The sequence below is a fragment of the Rhinolophus sinicus genome, linkage group LG01, assembly GCF_036562045.2.
Source record: "Rhinolophus sinicus isolate RSC01 linkage group LG01, ASM3656204v1, whole genome shotgun sequence".
Lineage (NCBI taxonomy): Eukaryota > Metazoa > Chordata > Mammalia > Chiroptera > Rhinolophidae > Rhinolophus > Rhinolophus sinicus.
Window position 1 is genome coordinate 114,887,618 of NC_133751.1, and position 19,536 is coordinate 114,907,153.

Below are 19,536 nucleotides of genomic sequence, written 5' to 3' on the forward strand. Positions count from 1 at the left end.
CAGAATCCACATTATTGAGTTGATTCCTGCCATGGCATATGAGCCCTGGACACCACCAGCTGGAAGGATGACTGAATTCAGGTTCTGGGATCCAATGACTCATTGTCAAAACATATACTGCTGTTCTAGAGCTGCACCTTATCAAATTCTATATCAAGGCTAATTATAGAAATCAATGTTTCTTTTGAAATGTCACATGCTGTGGTAATATTTGGTAAGAAAATATGGTGGCTTTCATCCCTCCATCATAGAGTACCTTAAGGATATCAACTAAGTGGCGTATGACTTTCTAAGAGGCCATCTACTGGGAACTCATTACGATATATGCAGTGGTCTGCTTCTCCTCCCTCTTAGAAGTGGAAAACGAACACGGGCTCATAGAATATTTTGTCAAAAAATAAAAACAGAAAGAATATATGTCTTTGCTTTTCATTGGAATGTCATCCCAGCTCACATCATTAAGTCCATATGACTTTCTCTAAATGCTTGTGAGAAAGACTATAGCAATTCCCTCCGTTTCCAGCACAGAGTAGAAGGGCTTTCGAAGAGACTTTTAAGATCTTAAAGATCCCGTTTATCTGAGATCCTTGTCATCCAAGATGTTTTCTTACCAAGAGCACTTGGTGATCCTCTTTAGCATATCTGCCTTAGAAGCACCAAACTATTAAAAACATGTTTTCACAATATATGATTCACATGGCATCCCTCATGTTATAAATACTGAGTCATTTTACAAAATAGCAAATATATATCTAATAAGACTTCTTAGTAAAAACAACAAACTAGATTAAATTAAACCATATATATATATATATATATATATATATGTATATATATATATATATATATATATATATATATATATATTTATATTTATTCAAAACTTTTTGATCAAAGTTTTAAAGAAAATGTGACATAGTATTTTTTACAATTGAATATTGAGGAAGGTCCTTCTAAATATGACATAAATTTAAAAAACCTGGGAATATAATATATATATATATATATATATATATATATATATATATATATATATCTCCTCATGAACTTCCACAAAAATCCATATGTAATGACATCACCCCCCAAATAATTGGAAAACATACTTTAAATTTTACAAAATAAGAACCTCCTACAGATTATTTTTAAAGCCAATCCAATGGAAAAATAGGTAAATAACATAAATAAATTAAAAAGTACAAATTGCTCCCAAGTATATGAAAAGATGCTCAACCTCACTCAGAAAAAGAAATGCAAATTCATGGTAGAATGATATTTTTACTTAGATTGCAAAGACCAAAAAGAGCATAATGTTGGCATGCACACGAAGAAAACAAAGTATTTCATAAATTGTTTGTGGGACTGTAATTAATACAATGTCATAGAAAGGGCAACATCATTTAAAGTTGGAGACACACTCTTCCACCCAATAACTCTGTTTGTAGCAATTTATCCTATAATTATACACAAATGTGTGCAATTGGCAATATTTTAGGAATGATGAAAAATTGGAAATTTCCCAAAAGTCCACCAAAAGGGGGTTAATTAAAAATTATCTTAGTTCACAGTGAAACAATTCTGCCAGAGTGCCTGGTGACCTCACACTATCCACGTACTGTGTTTCCCTGAAAATAAGACCTAACCGGAAAATAAGCCCTAGCATGACTTTTTCTGGATGACATCCCCTGAACATAAGCCCTAATGTGTCTTTTGGAGCAAAAATTAATATAAGATCCAGTCTTATTTTCGGGGAAACATGGTAAGTCACCCACGATATGTGACCCGGGTCTTGGCAGGGCACCTGTCATTCTCCTGAAACACAAGTGAGTGGTGGTCTAGAAAGAGTGGCACCAAGTCCATCTCCCATGCGCGTCCTGCCCATGTGAGGTTGTTACAGTACAGTTTCTCATCGCCTCCTAGGTTCTGATGAGGTTTTCCACTCTGCGCTCTGAGAATGGAGCTGCACCACATAGAATTGTTTACCTGTCTGGAATTAGATCTCCATCCAGCAACAGGACCTCCCACAGCTAGTGGCGTGGTCATCTGACCTATTTTCTTTTGGTGTTCTCATTTTTGGTATTTTCAGTATTTTCGTTTTGGGGCAGGCACCAAGTGCAGCTGCATAACTCGGCCACTCCTCCCTTTGCTGTCTGTATGATTCATAAACCATGTGAATCTAAAAGTGGCTCCTTTACTTTTATTAGCCCATCAAGCAGGCCTTGGCCTTGGGTTCACCTTGTTCTGTGTGCATGCTCGAGAATCCCGTACAAAAGTAATATGCACCCATTTAAAAGAATGAGGCAGCTCTATGTGTTCTGATGTGAACCATCTCCAATATAAATTGTTAAATGAAACTAAAAATCAATGTGCATTGCATATAAACACTGCCTGTGTTTAAAAAATAGAAAAGAATCTATAGACTTAAAAGCGTGGAGACATATACAAATTTTTGGAAAAATGCTAATGAGGTGGATAAGGCAAGTGATGAGAGTAGCATCAAGGAAGATGGAAACCTTACTTTTTGCTATACTGTTTTTAAAAATTTTGAAATTTGCATAACATGCAAAAAAGTATTTTAAGAAGAAACTGAGGCAATAGAATACATAACTTAAAAGATATTTCTAGTATTTGCTTCTAAAATTACATTCTCTGATTTATTTTTATTCTTAGTCTTTTCCAAAAACACTTATCACTTTATAGTGCTATTAAATTTACTATTAACTCTTTCATCATCTTCACCCCAACCATAGAATTTAAGCTAATCATAGGGGTAGATGTTTTCATTTTTATTTTAATTAAGTTCTGTAAGATTATATCTAATACATAAAACATACTCAGTAAATATTTATTAAGTAAATGAAGGAAGTTTCTTTTTGTGAATTATAAAAGATAACAATTCATGCCTACTTTTCTTCCCAGTAGAAATTTCTAATAGGTCTCCTGTGCTCAGAAGCCACACCTTGCTGCCACCCTAACTTTAGCTGACATTACCTAATGAACATTTCTCTTAGATCTTAGACATGATGAAAGGCCTGGCCAGACATCATATAGCTATTTATCTGGTGATTGAAATAACTACAGATCACTAAGGAAACTGCTTTCTAGATCAGGTGGTAGTATAATTATTATTGATCCTTTTTTTCCTTTGGAAACTCAGTTGCAAGGCTAAAGTAGAATGCCTACATGGAAGGAAATAAATGGAAGAAAGTAAAATAAGAAAAAGAAAAATGAGTAGATTCAAAATGAAAATAAGGAGGCAAAAATGGAAGAAAAAAGGTTTTATGTTGAGTGGTATTTTGTACTTTTGTTTAATACCTTAATGAACATTGTGAGGGAGATTATTATGTCCTATAGCGCATACAGAAAAGTAAGACAAGAGAGACTGAGCCATCCCCATCCATTTTCCACAATAGCTACAACAAGAAAAACAGGATTTGAGCCCAGGGCTCTGTAGCCATTCTACTTGAGATCCTTCTGGTGACCAGGCATCTCTCTGAAGGAAGGTTAATCCCTCAAGATATAATCCCACAAGATATAAAATATAAGCTGCCTGAATACAAGATTTGATACCAAATTATTTGGGGCCATTTTTCTTTCCAGTTTTAAATATGAGGTGTGATTGTGGACTTGCTACGTTTATGTTTGCCCAAGTTTTGTAACAGTGAAATGTAATATAAACACGTCTCTTACATGTATATTGAGAGTAAACTAAGTGTGTGGAACATGACAAGGGAATGTTTTATTACCAATATTATACATGGAAAGTCATTATTTTCATGAACATAAACTAAAAATTGTATAAAATTTCTCGTTTTATTTTAGCTATTGGGGGGGGGCTGGTAGTAGGTTTTAACTCTCTAATAAGACACTTTGAAGCTGGCTGAATTTGGGCTAAATTATTGTGACCATCAGTTAAATATTACAAAGTTAGCCAGGCTCCACTGGAATATATGTAGGGCCTGAGGCAAGAGTGCAAATGGAGTCCCACATACCATAAGTCTAAATATTTGAAGTGTTAAAAACACACTAACAAATTGTTGAATAAAATATGCTCTTCTCTCCTACTTTAACAAATGGACCTTGACAAGCATATCCCACGTGTCCAAGCCCTGTCCACACTGGAAATAGCTGTCCTCTGACCATTCCTCAGCCCTACGGGCACAAGGTCCACCCTCAGGAGGACACACAGGGACCAGAACAGTTCAGGACCTTAAAGGAGTTTCTCAGCTGTTTTCGGAGGAAGCTCTCGGGTGCTGTGCAGGAAGATCATGGTTTAGAAAGGTGCTGCGAGCTCCCTACAGTTCTTACCCTTGGCTTGCAAATACAGCCCCACTAATGAGGCAAGACGTGCCTGGAGGAGGGCCAGAATGGGGCCCTCTAGGGTATCAATCTTTGGAAGAAGCCCATCTTACCTGGGTGAAATTAGGATTTCCAATGAGCTCCTTGCTTGAATATTGAAACATATATGATTTAACCCATTATCTAAATAACGTACAGTAAAACTATTGCAAATTTGTTCAGACAAATATATATATATATAATGGGTACATGTTGAACCAATTAGGCTGTGTCTACATCTGATTTCTGTGAGTCTGTAAAAAGATGCTCATTTAGAGACAGAAACCAGAGACTAACAATTGGCCAGATCTGGGCCAGGAACAACAATAACAATAATAAAAAAGGTGGCCTAGATACAGCCCCTGGTGCAAAACCTGCTGGTAACTTGAGAACATGCAGTTGCTGTGGCAGAGAAAAAGGGAGGAGCTGACTTATGCTGCTGAGAAAATATTAATGGTTTCTGCTGCTATAATTGTATATCACCTCTCCTTTTCTTCCCCTCTGGGGGGCTGCAGAAAACTCACCAAATGGTGATTAGGGACTTTTAATTTTAAAAATGGGAAAGTTTCAGGCAAACTGGGACACATAGTTCACCTTAGCCTGGGGCCTGATTCACTGAGAGGGTTACTCTATAAACCAGAAATAGAAGAAGCTGGAAGCAAGGCAGTGTGTGCGGTGGGTAAGATACGGGGCTCTAGACTGAAGGGCTTGGAGTTCCAGCAAGTCCACCTCTTGGCTGTATGGCTTTAATCAAGCTGCCAAACCTGTGTATGCCAACATTTTTTGTTTGTTTCACCTTTAAAGTAGAGTAAATAATAATATCCAAAAGTTAGAAAAAAAAAAAAGTCTAAGCAGAATGTCCAGTGTATAAAACTAATAAATATATGTCACTATAGTTATTGCTAATATAAAACCTTGTGTGAGGGAGTGCTGAGGCCAAATCCAACTGAAGTATAAGGGGCAACAGTTGTGCTTTGGTCTGAAGCCAGTGCCAGAGCAGAGGGGCGGATGTGGACCTGGGGACCAGGCAGGAAGAATGGGTGCCACAGAGGCGCCTGATATCAGCAGAAGGGCTGTTGTGATCGTTCTATAACAAAGTGCTTCCTTGGATGGACCTGGGACATGAGGCAGGAAGCATGGGTGTTTGTTCATAAGGCACTTGGTATCAACAAGAAGGGCTATGAGATCAAGGTTTTGCTTTGTTTTTTTGTTTTTTTTTTTGTTTTTTTTTAAGTCATTTTAATTCATGCTAATATTTAAAAATCAAGAGATTTCACAAGAAAATTGGGATTTCTGGTCTCATTTGAAATGGCACAGATTCATCAACCTTTGACAGTATTCCTCCAGAAGGGCCATGAACTACCTCTCCATCTGGCTTAACAAACACCAAACCAGTGCAAGTTTTAAAAGTTTCAAGAAGACAGTCATTTAGATCCTTTTCACATATACGTTCTATTACAAAGTGGACTATCAGAGCAAAAGTGAGACATATTGACAAATGAGAAACTTCAGAGTCTCAGAGATGTTAGCCAGACAGAGGAAGGAATCCAGAGCAGGAAGAGTCCCAAATTTAAACGGGGCCAGATAAGGAGGAATGAGCTCATTGCCATGAAGTAACATCAAAGATTGAAAAAGAGACAAGCAAATGCCAGAGAAAAGAAGAAGAATGAGATGAAAGAAGAGAGAGTCTCAGGTTCTGTGACCTCATACATTTAACATCAAAGCAACATTTCTCCTGGCTTCATTCACTTGGAGACCACCTGTGATGCTATCACATCCGTCAGGTTACCCGATGGACGATGCTGCCGGACACACCGAGACTGACTGAAACTTTACAACATAACGCCTGCACTTTTTGGACCACTAAGATGAGTGAAAGACATCATGCAATTTACCAACAGCAAATAAACAAGGCAAGTAAGAAAAGAAAGCAACTGAATTGACAAAAGGACAATAAAGCAAAATCAGTTTTAGAATAAAATTGCTAGTGTTCTGTTTTGATTCAATGCACCAAATATTTGTTGGATCTATTATGTTTGAAATACACCTCTTGTACTAAATATCATTACTATCTGCCCCATGGTTAAATGTGCCAGAGACTGAATAGAAAGGCAAAAGTCATCACCAGCACCCTAATCCTAGACAGTCAATTTAAGGAATAAAGAGGTTCGTAGAATGTAAAATATAGTCAGGTTTGGCTTCATAACAAAGACTGATTCAAGGACATTCATTAAAGTATAAAGGAAATACATGGGTAATTATAAACACAATAGTGATATGTGAGGCAATAAAAATAGCAGTTTATACAGCACAGCAATTACAGTAAATAAAAAGAGCTCCCATAATTTTAAGATAGAAATTTAGGAAATCAAACAAACAAACAAAAACAACACTTTTTAAAATGATGACTGAATAAGAAGAATGCAGAAGGACATAAACCTGAGAAGATAATCTTCCTCCTTGAAGAACAAGTAATACAAAATTTTATATTCAACTGTATAATTGCTAGCTTTCCTAAATTTGAAAAAAACAAAACAAAACAAAACAAAAAACAACATTGGAAATATACAGTGATCATAAAATTATAGCAAGGCCTCTCTCAATTTCTTTTTCTTTATCTTTCAACATAAATGTGAAACTAGAAATGACCAATGGGCCTTTTTAAAGAAGCACACAACATATTTAGTTCCAGCTTTCTGAAAACCAGGACAGTTATAGAGGATTTGGGGGAAAAGTTTGTCTGTTTATTAATTTGAAAAAAGAAAACATCACAGTTTAATTGCTATTTATATAAAATATCGATATGAAACATTGCAACCTTCAGCCTGTAAAATATTAGGAGTTACTATCCATATAATTTTTATTCAGATGTTATTGGAAATAATAACAATACCCTTTTGGAAGAACCTCTGAACTGCGAAGTTGCTGCCAATGAGAACAATTGTACCAAAGCAGACACTTGGCAGGATCCAGTCTAAATGCTGCAGGTTTAGGATGCCGTGGGGGTTGCTTTGCTTAGACAGAGCTCTAGGGTGGTGGACTCGGCAGCCAGTCCTGGTCATTCAGTCCATGGCTGTAGTTTCAGTGAGAACTAAAAACGTTTCACACCGCCTACTTAAGAAACCAAATGCAAATCAGAAGAAGAGTTTATAGAGCACACCTAGAAAGCAGGACTGGTCATTCCTCCATAATGGTTGGAACGTCCTGTATATCTGACCTGTACAGCTGGTATCTCTGATGCCTGTGTTCCTCCAGAGGGGGATGCTCGGGTGCCATCTCTTTCAAAGGAAGGACTGGCACAGAAAACTGAGCGATGGAAGAGAAAAATGTGGTATTACAATTGTCAACATGAAAGATAAGACAATATGATGCTAATTTTAAAATAAGGGACTTCCCTGATAAAGCTAAGGATAGCTTTATTGAAACTCATCTTTGTCTAAACAACTCAGACCATGACTGACTTCATACCTTGGTAACTGAAAATCGTTTTCCAGACTTGGTCTGGGACATCAAATATAAGACTGCTGGAGCTTTGTAGAATCTTTAGAGCCACCCCAAGTAGTCCGGGTTCGCTCTTCAATGCTGAACCAGAGCAACACATGTGGCCAGGTCACCATCGCACATACACCTGGCAGGCTTTGGCCATGTATGACCGGTCGGCAGATTAATGTATGGACAGGAAGACATGCCCAAGGATGTCCTGGAGTATGTTGTCTTAGAAAAGCACCTGACAGACTACTGTGAGAGCTAGATAATGCACGGCAAGATGACCCCCATAGACGTCCCCTGAGCAACCCATCATTAAGACAGTGATGATTCCTGGCCACCACAGAAAAGCCACAAGGAGAGGCCCATAAGCCCCAACTAGCCTGATAGCAAAAGTGACCTCGGAGGTGAAGCAAGGCTGATGAGGTGTCTGGGAGCTGTGAAGTCATCCATCTTCCTCATGCAGTAGAAAGAGCTACCTTTGTTCTCTCAGAAAATATCAATAAATAATAAAAGTAAATAAATGCTTCAGGTTTAGGAACTCTTTAATTCTCATATTAGCTCAGTCAAGCTAAGTTATTTTTATGTACATTTTATATATGAGGAAAATGAATCACAAAGAGTGAGGTATTTTGCTCCAAGTCCCACAAAAGGTGCAAGTCAGTGTTTGAATACACCCAGAAAAGCTCCTGAGATGCTGCTTCTGACATTGCACTGTAAAAGATGGGTGCTGGCATAACTCACAAATGTATGTGCACCGTCCGTAAGGAAGAAGTATTTACTGCTTTTGGATTGGTTGTGGGCAATGGTCCAGAACGTTCATGAGTAAGCAAGATGGGTGGTATCTGAGGGTGGCCATTCCTTCTAGCTAACAGCTGACATAGCTTCCCGGAAGTTGATTCAAAGTCTCAACATACATTCCAGAATGTGAGTTGTCTTTTGTTGGTTTCTGCCTATAGCTCTCTCTCCCAGTCGACAGCCTGCTGTAATTTAATTTAGGACATCTCAGAATATTTCTCTTGTCACTATGGAGCAAAATGTTCCAATCTGACTTATTTGATAATGAACTGAATCTGTAATTCAGTAATATAACTACAATCTCAAATTCTCAACTACTTTAAAACTTTAAAAATATAAAGCAGGTTGAAAATCTATGCTCACACTCAAATGTGCAGAAATGCAATATTCCTTCTCTCCAACTGACTTTGATATGCTCATCAGCCCTCACTTCCCCTGGTGGCAGAAGAACATAACCTTGATGATGAATGATACCTAGTTAATACCTATTTAAAACAGTGTGCTACGAGTAAATGTGTATCATATTGAGGTTTCTTCTTTCCCCATCTAATTTTCTTTTTCCTGGTTAGGTCACTGGCTGTGTGGGTTGGGTATTGTTTTGTGTTAGGGGAAGCGTGGGAATTCTGCAGCTGCCGTCCATAGAACCTGCCATAGCCTCATGGCTACAAGGTCTAGTTACTTGGACTTTCTCAGACCTTCAATCCAGCTACCAGCTCTTTACACGTTTACTGGTAGCCTTGGTTCACCCATATTCCCCCACCCTGCTCTCATCGGTCTGTGGGGGGTAGGAATGGGGTCCTCAGCAGCCTACTGTCCACTATGCTAGAGTGACCAGGTCATTCTTAAGCAATTTTCATACATTGTATGTTGCCACTTCCTTTACCCACTGCTAATCTGTCTTCCTTCCAGCAAAGTTTTGCTCTGGGGCCAGGATGAACTTCAAGAATCTCTAATACGCTTGCAGCCATCATGCCTATGAAAATCAGAGGAGAAATAACCCTGTTTTCCAAAAGCTCTGTGTCCTCTACCCTCATCCACCCAAATCTTAATAGGGTTTCAATCTCCCAGAGAGAACCAAAGAGCGGGTCCACACTACTAACTCTACCCTTGTCTCCACCAAATTTCTCTAAACATCCACTATTCAGACTAGAGAGAGCTTTTGTTCTCAGTGTGATGAGAAATTGTAATTTTGTGATATTCAGTATCCTCCATACTATTTGACTTCTTTAAAAAATCTCTCCACCCCAAGTTCTTCAAACACTTTTTTGCTATTGAAAAGAAAGTGTTTCTTCCCTTTCCCTCTTTTAAAAATATTGCCGTGTGACAAATATCTTTCTAAATTACACCTGAGAGAAGTGGAGTGTTGAAAACATTTTTACAAATTGAAGAAGCTGACAGACCTGAAAATGAAAAGCATACATTTGTATTACATATTTAAAATTATAAGAATGAACAAGAACAAAAATATGCACACATGTTTATAACAGCTTATTGATAGCTGCCAAAACCTGGAAGCAAGGAAGATGTCCTTTAGTAGGTGAATGAATAAATAAACTGTGGTCCATCCAGACAATAGAATATTATTCAGCACGAAAAGGAAATGAGCTATCCAGCCATGAAAAGACATGGCTTAAAAAACTTAAACCCACATTATTAAGAGGAAAAATCTAATACAAAAAGGCGACATAATGTATGATTACAACTGTATGAAATTCTGGAAAAGGCAAAACTATGGAGACAATAAAAATATCAGTAGTTGCCAGAGATAGAGGTCAGCCAGGAAGGATGAATTAGCTAGAGCACAGAGGATTTTTAGAGCAATGAAAATACTCTATATGATACAGTAATGGTGGATACATAGCCTTGTACATTTGCTCAATGGAATGTATAGCACCAAGAGTGAACTATAAGGTAAACTATGGACTTTGGGTAATTATGATGTGTCAATGTAGGTTCACCAATTTTAACAAAGGTACCACTCCAGTGAGGGATAGCAACAATGAGTGGGGCTGTGCATGTCGGAGGGCAGAGGGGATAAAGGACGCCTCTGTACCTTCCTCTCAATTTTGCTATGAACTTAAAACTGCTCTAAAAAAACATAATCTTCCAACAAATAATAAGTAAAAGTAACAAGTAGATAATAATATTTTTACATTACACATTTAATTTACACAATTTACAAGACAGCGATTAATATTTTTTAATGCAAATGACTCAAATTGAACATATTTGAATGCTGCAACAAATCAACAGGGAAGATCTTGCAAGTTATAAAAGAAATAATTCGCAAAATATTTGTGAAGTAACAGATTCATTGATGTTTTTTGCAGAGTATTTCCCAAGATATATGAGCTATTCTTAAATAGAGACAAAGACAAAACTCTTAGTTTTTCTCAGAGACAAATCTAGACTTGATATAAATACTTGAAAAAAAGAAGAAAACTATATCTTAAACTTGTTTACTACTTAAACTATAAGCACATATATTTTAAGGTAAATGGGATAAAGAGTGATTCAATTAAAGATAATCTATTAATTTATGATTTATTAATATAATTCAACCTATCAGTAGTTTAAACATAAAATGCCCTGTATTCTTTCACGTGGAGTTTTGAAAAGCCAATTGATAAACTGAGCATTTATTTCTCATTTCAAACAAACAAATAAATAAATAAGAAAATAAATGAATTATATGTAAAATAGCAGTAGAAGGATACTTCTTTAATGAGATGTGGTGTCATCTCATTAAAGGATACTTCTTTAATGAGAATCAGTATTATATGTTCTTGGGAAATATATTAAAAGTATTGTCTGTTTTTAAAGTTATATCACATGATTATTATTTAATATTGCTTAAAAAGTTTTGGCTAGACTTTAGGAAGTTTTGACCAGGTCAATGAAACAATAAAAAATATATAAAAATTAAGTATAGAAAAAAGTAAAGTATTTTAAACATCATATGATGATGTTTGAATATTTCCCCTAATGAAATTAGATAAAAAGTATATTATTTAATATATAAATGTCTGGATTGAGAAAGTAACAGGAATGAGTAATTAAGTCATATGTTAAAATGTGTATTTGATTAAAATAATTAATTTACAGTGTAAATTTTTAAAGTATGAAATTCACAAGAATTAATTTAATGATGAATATGTGAAGTAGGGAAAGAAAATGTTAACCTTAGGTGAATGCCCTTACCAAAAATATTTGGAAAATAGAAAAAGACACTGGGCTGTTGTATAGGAAGATGAAATAGTTCAAAAAATCTATTTTTCTTCAAGTAAATGTGTTAATGGAAATAATAAATTATCAATCAAAATTTCAACAGGCTATTTTAAATAAAATTATTCTAAAATGTAACTTTGAAATAAAATGGGCAAAATATCAAATAATTATTTTTACAGAGTAAAGCAATAATAAGTAAAAGTGGGCAGCAAGAATAATAACTGTTATTATATATTACTGTGTATTCAGAAACTTTTAAAAAAAAATTAGTGTGGAACTTACAAGGAAAAAAACTAGACATGTAGCAGTAGACTTATATCAGTTAGCTACTCATCAAAGCAGAAGACATCCTGATAGGGAGAACAAATCCTCCTGCAACACACCCGCTCTTCCATTATAGTTTAAGTACCTGGTAAAGGCGTCATTTCAAAGCAGTGAAGAAAAACTCGGTTATTTATCAAATGGTGTTCAGAGAAACATAATTATAGAAACTAACTTGGCTTCCCCTATAGTAGGAAGAATATTCATAAGAGATCTGGTTTGTTTTTAAATAATGTTTTCATTATAAAAGTAATTTGTAGTAATTTTCACTGGAAAGGAAAGTGGAAAAGAAAACTAGTATTCCATAACCTTTCTAGAGACAACCACCATTTACACTTTCAGTGTATTTCCTCCAGTCACATTGTAAGCACAATTTCTTACTGCTGACATCATACTTTACACCCAAATATTAAATTGTATTTTTCAATAAACATTACTCTTATCTCCCATAATCACTAATGTTTAATACCACTATTGACAACTAAGATTCTATCATATTGCTTCTTAATTATTTCCTTTAAAACACTATATGAACTATTTGAATTGTTTTCTAATTTTCATTTTTATAGCAAATAGTTTGGGAATGACCGTGCACATAGGCTTTTTGGGTATGATGCTCTACGTCTCACTAGAGCTGAATAGAGGTATATTTTGTTGGTCCCTTGGCTTTAGTTTGGCCATATTCTCTCAGAGGTTTGCATCAGAGATAAATATAAATCTGTTTATTTTTTTTCCCTCCTCCTTCTCTAAACTAATGTTTTATTGAGTATTAAAAAGGTTCAGAAAGGAAGTGAAATGTGTTGTAAACGCTTAAAAAGCAATCAATTATAGTTATTTTTATGTGAGCTAATCAGTATCCTTTTAAATGTGTAATCAAGTGGCATCTATAATTATTTGAACCACTTGGCTCATGCATACTCGTACAATTGAATCTACTGAAAATGCACTTGCTTACTTTCCGTTGCTATTTCTTCAGAGCTTATAACTAAGTTTTTTGTTGTTGTTTTTTTGTTTTTTTCCCCCTCCTCATAAAGCTTAGTTTTGGAGGAATTCCAGTACCAGGCAAACCTGGGACCTTTTTAAAGAAAAATTTCCATGGATGTATGGAAAATCTTTACTACAATGGAATAAACATAATTGACCTGGCTAAAAGACGAAAACATCAGATTTACACCGTGGTAAGTCAACATCTTCTTCAGCTTGACAGTTTCTAACCCTTTGGGGTAAGTCTTACTTTACCCATCCCACCCTTAGTACCTCTTCATTATGTGTTTATAGTGCTCTTTTGGAGGTCCCATCCGCCTCCCAAGCAAAATTGGAGAGGGAGAGGAAATGCAGGGACTGACTGGGCTAGCATGATTGCGTTATTGGGAAAAACAAATGCATTAGAGGTACCTAGGGAATCCCATGGGTTTCTGGCTGAGTTGTGTGGCAGCTGTGGGTAAGGTTTGCAGTCTGCAGTGTGATAACGTGACTCTCTTTATTACCTCTGAGAAATGAAACAATAGAACCTCAGATTCTATTGAATTCTATAGTTTGGGAATTATGTATTTGTCATCTTATTGCTGATATTTAAAATAGGGCAATTTGAACGAGAGGTTTAACTTTTGGTGTTTTTGAGATTCCCTGTGCAGCATTTATCATGTTGGCAAGTTAAATATTTTTTAATTAATTACTACTGTTTGTCTTCCCCAATAGACCATGTGCTTCATGAGGGCCAGGACTGTCTTTTAATTTATCACAAGTGCATTCGCAATACCTAGCAGAATGCCCTGTGCGTGATTGGTGCTCAATAATGGGTGTTGATATTTCCAACTATAATTGTGGATTTGCCTGTTTATGTATCCAGTTCTATCAGTTTTCGCTTAATGTATTTTAGAGGTCTGTTGTTTGGTATTTACACAGTGAAGATTGTTACGTCTTCCTTGTGCATTGGCCATTTTTATCAATATATAATGTTCTTCTCTGTCTATGATAACTTTCTTTCCTCTGAATTCAACTATATCTGATATTGAGATAAACGTTCCTTCTTTCTTTTGATTAATGCTTGCATATCTTTTTTCCATTCTCTCATGTTTAATATCCCTATATTAATATACTTGAAGTGAGTTTCTTGTAGACAGTAAATACTACAGTCATTGTTAAAATTCACTCTGTCAATTTATTTTAATTGGTGTATTTACCATTTACATTTAAATGTAGTTATTGATCTGTTAGAGCTTGAATGTATACTTTTTTCCTGTTTGTTCTCTGTTTCTATTTCTTTTTTCTCCACATTTCTGTGTTTCTTGAATGATTTTTGTAGTTCTATGTTGATATATCTAGTGTTTGAATGAAACTCTGTGTATAGCTTTTGTTAGTGTTTTCTTTATTATGTTATATACACATAACTTGAGACAGTTTAGTGCTATTTCACCAATTTTAGTGAATTGTAGGAATCTTACCTCTTTTTATGTTCCTTTACCTTTTCCTGTTAATTATATGATTATCTTAATTATTATTTATTCTCTACATATTTATAATCATATCAGTGTTATTTTTGCAACTGTCACACATAATTCAGAAAATACAAGAGAAAAAGGGAACTGTATTGTATTCACTTATTTTTTTGCTTATTGTTGTTCTTCCTTTCTTCCTTCCTAGGTACCTTCTTTTATAATTTTCTTTCTGTTTAAAGAATGTCCTTTAGCCATTCTTTTAGAGTGTGTGTGCTGGTGACAAATGCTCTTATTTTTCCTTCATCTTGAAATATATGTTCACTGGACATAAGGTTCTGGGTTGACTGTTGTTTTCTTTCAGCACTTGAAAAATAATGGGCCACTTCCTTCTGGCCTCAATAGTTTCTGATGACAAATCCAGTTATTCAAAAAAATTTCCCATATAGATAAGATGTTATTTCTCTCTTAGTGCTTTTAACATCTTGTCTTTAGTGTTTAGGAGTTTGACTCTGATGTGTCATGGTATGGATTTCTTTGGGTTTAGCCTGTTTGAGTTTCACTCAATTTCTTGAACCTGTGGGCTTCTTTCACCAAACCTGGGAAGTATTCTGCTATGTATTTGAATATATATATTTTTAGCCCTTTTGTCTTTCTATCTTCTTTCTGAATGCCATAGATATGAATGCTACATATTTTATTATACTCCCACAGGTTTCTGATCCACTCTCCCTTCTTGGTCTATTTGTCTGTTTTTTTAGATTGGGTAATTTCTATTGCTAGAGCTTCAAGTTTATTATTTTTCTTATTCTTTTCATTCTGTTATTGTACCCAGTCATTATTATTATTATTTGATGTTGTATTTTTCAGTTCCAAAATTCTAATATGGTTTTCTTTACATGTTTTATTTCCTTGCTTAGACATTGTTATTTTTTACTGAGGCTTTCTATTTTCTTTTCTTAAGTGTGTAATTACTCTTTGAAGGATTTTTGTTATAATGCAACTTAAAAATATTTGTTATAATGGCTACTTAAAGAGAATTCTAACATCTGTCTTATCTCAACACTGAGATGACAACACTTTTCATTCACTTTAAGATCTTCCTGTTTCTCAGTATAACAAGAAAAGTTTTGCTTGTAATCTGGACATTTTAGGTATTATGTTATGATGAATCTTATGTAAATCTTCTGTTTTATCTGTCTTCTTCTTTTGTCTGTCTGTTCAAGTAGGGGGAAAGGGCGTTTTACCCAAATACTGCTAGATGAGGGGTAGAATCCAGATTTCTCACTCAGCCTCCATTGACACCCAAGGGTAGGGAGCTCCTTGCTACTACTCAGTGTAGAGAGACGAAAGCTCCAGCTCTGCATCCTTCCATGATTCCTCCCTGTCTGTGATGGGTAGGAAAGCCTTATCACTGCTGCCCATGTGACCTACAGTGACATCATAGTGTGGTGTGTGTGTGTGTGTGTATGTGAGTGTGTGTGTGTGCACACTCCTTCATTATCACTGGGCAGTAGTAAAAGTCCTGACTTTCCACTAAGCCATCTCTGACACCATCCTTGCAGAGAGTGGTAGGGCTTCCTCATTACTGTTGAGTGGGAGTAGAAATCCAGGTTCCACTAGATATGTGGTCTCCATTGATACTACAGGGAGAGGCTTGCTATTTCTAACAAGGGTTCAAGTCCAGGATCCCTACTTAGTCTTTCCTGACACTACCCTTACTGGGGTCTCTAAGCACCTTGTTCCAGCATAGCAGGATAGTAGTGGGGCTATAGTTTTTTCTGTGGTGCTTGGCTGGCATAGAGCAGTTATTGTCTAAAGGTGTTCTGACTTACTATGCTGCCCCCTTCCTGGTCCTCTAATTAGAGAGAGCAGGAATCTATGATAATAGTGAATTTCTTTTTTGTCTGCACCAGTTGCTGTCTCTGAGCTGCTGGCTTCTTCAGCAACAAGTCTAGGATATATAAGGCAAAAGGAAAGTCTAGGGAACTCACCACTGCTGTTCCTCGAGCCTCAAGATCCTTATACATGCCGACTCTCTTCTCTCAACCATTCAGAATTTTCTTAGGTTTGCTTAATATGATAGCCAGGGTTTTTAAATTGTACTTAGTGGTAAAAATAAGGAGAATCACACTGCACCACCTCCCCAGAAGCAGATGTCCCTGAAATGGATGTTCTTTTAAAATCCATGACAAGAATGGCCCATCCTACCATTGACAGACAAAGGTTAATTCTCTTTGCAATGTAGTCATTGGAATATCTGGACAAACTATGGAATTTAAATGATCTTGGTATTTGTTTCCTTTGAAAAGAATCAGCTATAATGGGTATTTATATTTTGGGGTTCCAAATGTTAACCCTTTTCCTTTTTAAGTGGCCATTGGATTCCAAGGTGTTAGGCAGGCCTGCTTGAGGGAAAACAACCATGGGTTAAAGGTTGTCAACATTTTAAAAGTGGTGTGCCAAATGTCTGACTCCTTTAGTTCTGAAGAGTATAGTGGTGCTAAGAGGTGGTTAACACCTGACTCTGACTCTGGTTCTAGGCGATCTAGTGACATTGCTTATCCATTCCTTGGCTCATTCATGACCATTCTCCCAACCACCTGTGCTTAAGTCGTCCATCTCCTAATTAAACTAAGCACTTGCTTCCTAATGACATTTTTCTTGAGTCTAGGTCAGGAGACTTCAGCCTTGTAAAGTACTCATGCCCATCCATTCCCCAATATTATTCCCAGGAAATATTTCATAATATACCAGTTCCAATGAATTTAATCTGCTGATACCGTGGGATCATACAGTACTAGGAGTTTAGCTTAGATTCATGTTATGACCATCAACATATCTGAATGGCAGGGCAGAATTAGTTGCCATTGCGCTACGAGATGGCAGAGTAAGGAGCTCAGTAAACATTGCTCATGTCCATTGTTCATAAATTGGGGCTCAAAGGTATGAGAGCCTGAGACTTAGATATAAATAACTGAGATCCCTATGGCAACATTCATAAAGGAAATTCCCAAACATATTACGCATTAGAAAATATCTTTAATCTTGAGCTATATTAGATAAGGTACTGAGGACACAGGAAAAAAGGAGAAGTAAGGGAGAACAAGGAGAAAAACATAAATTTCTGAATATTGACAGCTTTTATCATCCCCTCTTCTGAGAGAATAATTAACTAAAACATTAGTAAATGTTTTGTTGATTTTAAACTACCATGGCACTTACCATGTATCTGAAGACTTTGCTAGCCTATTTATTCTTCAGAGTCGTAATTGGTGGTATCCTTAATATGAAGCTCAGAGAAAGAATCCATTTAGCACTAACGTACTTGGAAAAAAATCTCAAGAAAACTGTTTTACTTTGTAGGTAGACAACCTTTAATTTTAATCTTCACAATTTAAAAGGGGTGAACTTTATTTGTTTTCCAAATTGCTTTTATCATCTTGCTGACGTGCAAATTCATATCACTACACACACACACACACGTATACCTAGTTTTTTTGTTTGTTTGTTTTGTTTTTTCTTTAGAATTCCACGTGTGAAGAAATACTTTGCACTCTTAATTACAAGTGCAAAGTCTTTATTCTCCTAGTCAGGCTTCCCAAAAGAAACAGTATCAGCTAGAGAATCAGCTTTGCTCCAAGCCAAGTCATTGCTGTGCTAAGTGAGGACTTTTGAAAGGGACGATGCTTTGGTCCTTTCCAGTGTGCACAGACTCTCTCACAGTTACTGAGTCTTGGGGATTTCAGAGTTTAGCAGGAGACTCAAGGAATCAACAAATCAGGAAGCGAGTGTATGGTAGGTAATATTCTTAAATTACAAAGTATGATTCGGGGCTCAAGCGAGCACCAGCCGTGACTTCCTCTAGCACACACCTCTCCATCAGGCTGCATTCAGGAAGCACCCCCCCATTGTAATTTGTTATTTCCTTCTTGTGGGACCTGCCCACTCCCTGGAGATTTAACAGCTGTTCCATGGCGATAATTTGATTTAGTCTTTGTAGATTGATTTGACTACAAGATGATCCTCCATGTCCCTAAATGCAGTAAAACTAACAGCTTAAAATAGACATAAAAGTACCTCACTACCCTTCCTCAAATTTTTCATCCTATGCTAATACACTGCCGTATAATAAACACTCAGAAAGTGAATGGCCCATTGAAGTGTGTATACCGTACCTGTAATGTCGATTATTGTGTAAATAATATGAGAAATATAGTGCCCTGCTAGATTCCTGAAAATGATTCATTTCATACCTTCCACTATATAAGACTTGATGCTTTCTTTGAGTCCTCTTTTCTGAGTGTGCTATCACCTCTCCCAGAGGCAAGGAGATTGATGAGGTTTTCTGGGAGTTGGCTGGAGTCTCACCCACTTATTTCATTGCAGATCTTAAACTGATTTTTTTTTTTTAATTCTAAAAAAGGACAGACTGTGTTTCCCCAAAAATAAGACCTAACCGGAAAATAAGTCCTAACATGATTTTTTTCAGGATGATACCCCCTGAACGTAAGACCTAATGCGTATTTTAAAGCAAAAATTAATATAAGACCCGGTCTTATTTTCGGGGAAACACGATAGTAGAAATGCTCACGTTAATTTACTTTTTCACTAGAAGGGGAGAAAAAAGAAAATGGCCAATATAAGGAATTTGGTTACAGAATTGGCTTTGGAACTAATTGACCATGTCAGTTCACTTCTGTGCCTTTGTCTATAAATAATTGAAGTAAAGCAGTTGGATTGGCAATGGACAATACTAAGCATCTATAATGTTACCCCCACCCTCACAGCTAAAATTGCTAAACAATTGTAAAATGTGTTTCCACTAGTCCAGAGGGAAGCTTCACAGACTTCTCATCCCAGTGTTCCTGGCAGCACCGGAAGTAGCATAATGGTGAATAGACGGCTTAGTTTTCTAGTCCCCCATCCACTC

At 36.3% G+C, this 19,536-nt stretch overlaps 1 protein-coding gene and 1 pseudogene across 2 annotated transcripts in view; both read left to right on the forward strand.

The window, feature by feature from the left end:
* The window catches only part of CNTNAP5 (contactin associated protein family member 5), an 807,958-nt gene that overhangs the window by 385,251 nt on the left and 403,171 nt on the right, over positions 1-19,536 (forward strand). For both annotated transcript variants that reach the window (XM_019749551.2, XM_019749552.2), the window contains exon 7: positions 13,203-13,346. In XM_019749551.2, coding sequence (XP_019605110.2) covers positions 13,203-13,346 — 144 coding nt within the window. The remainder of the gene's footprint in view (positions 1-13,202; positions 13,347-19,536) is intronic.
* LOC109456981 (large ribosomal subunit protein mL45) lies at positions 7,330-8,192 on the forward strand (annotated as a pseudogene).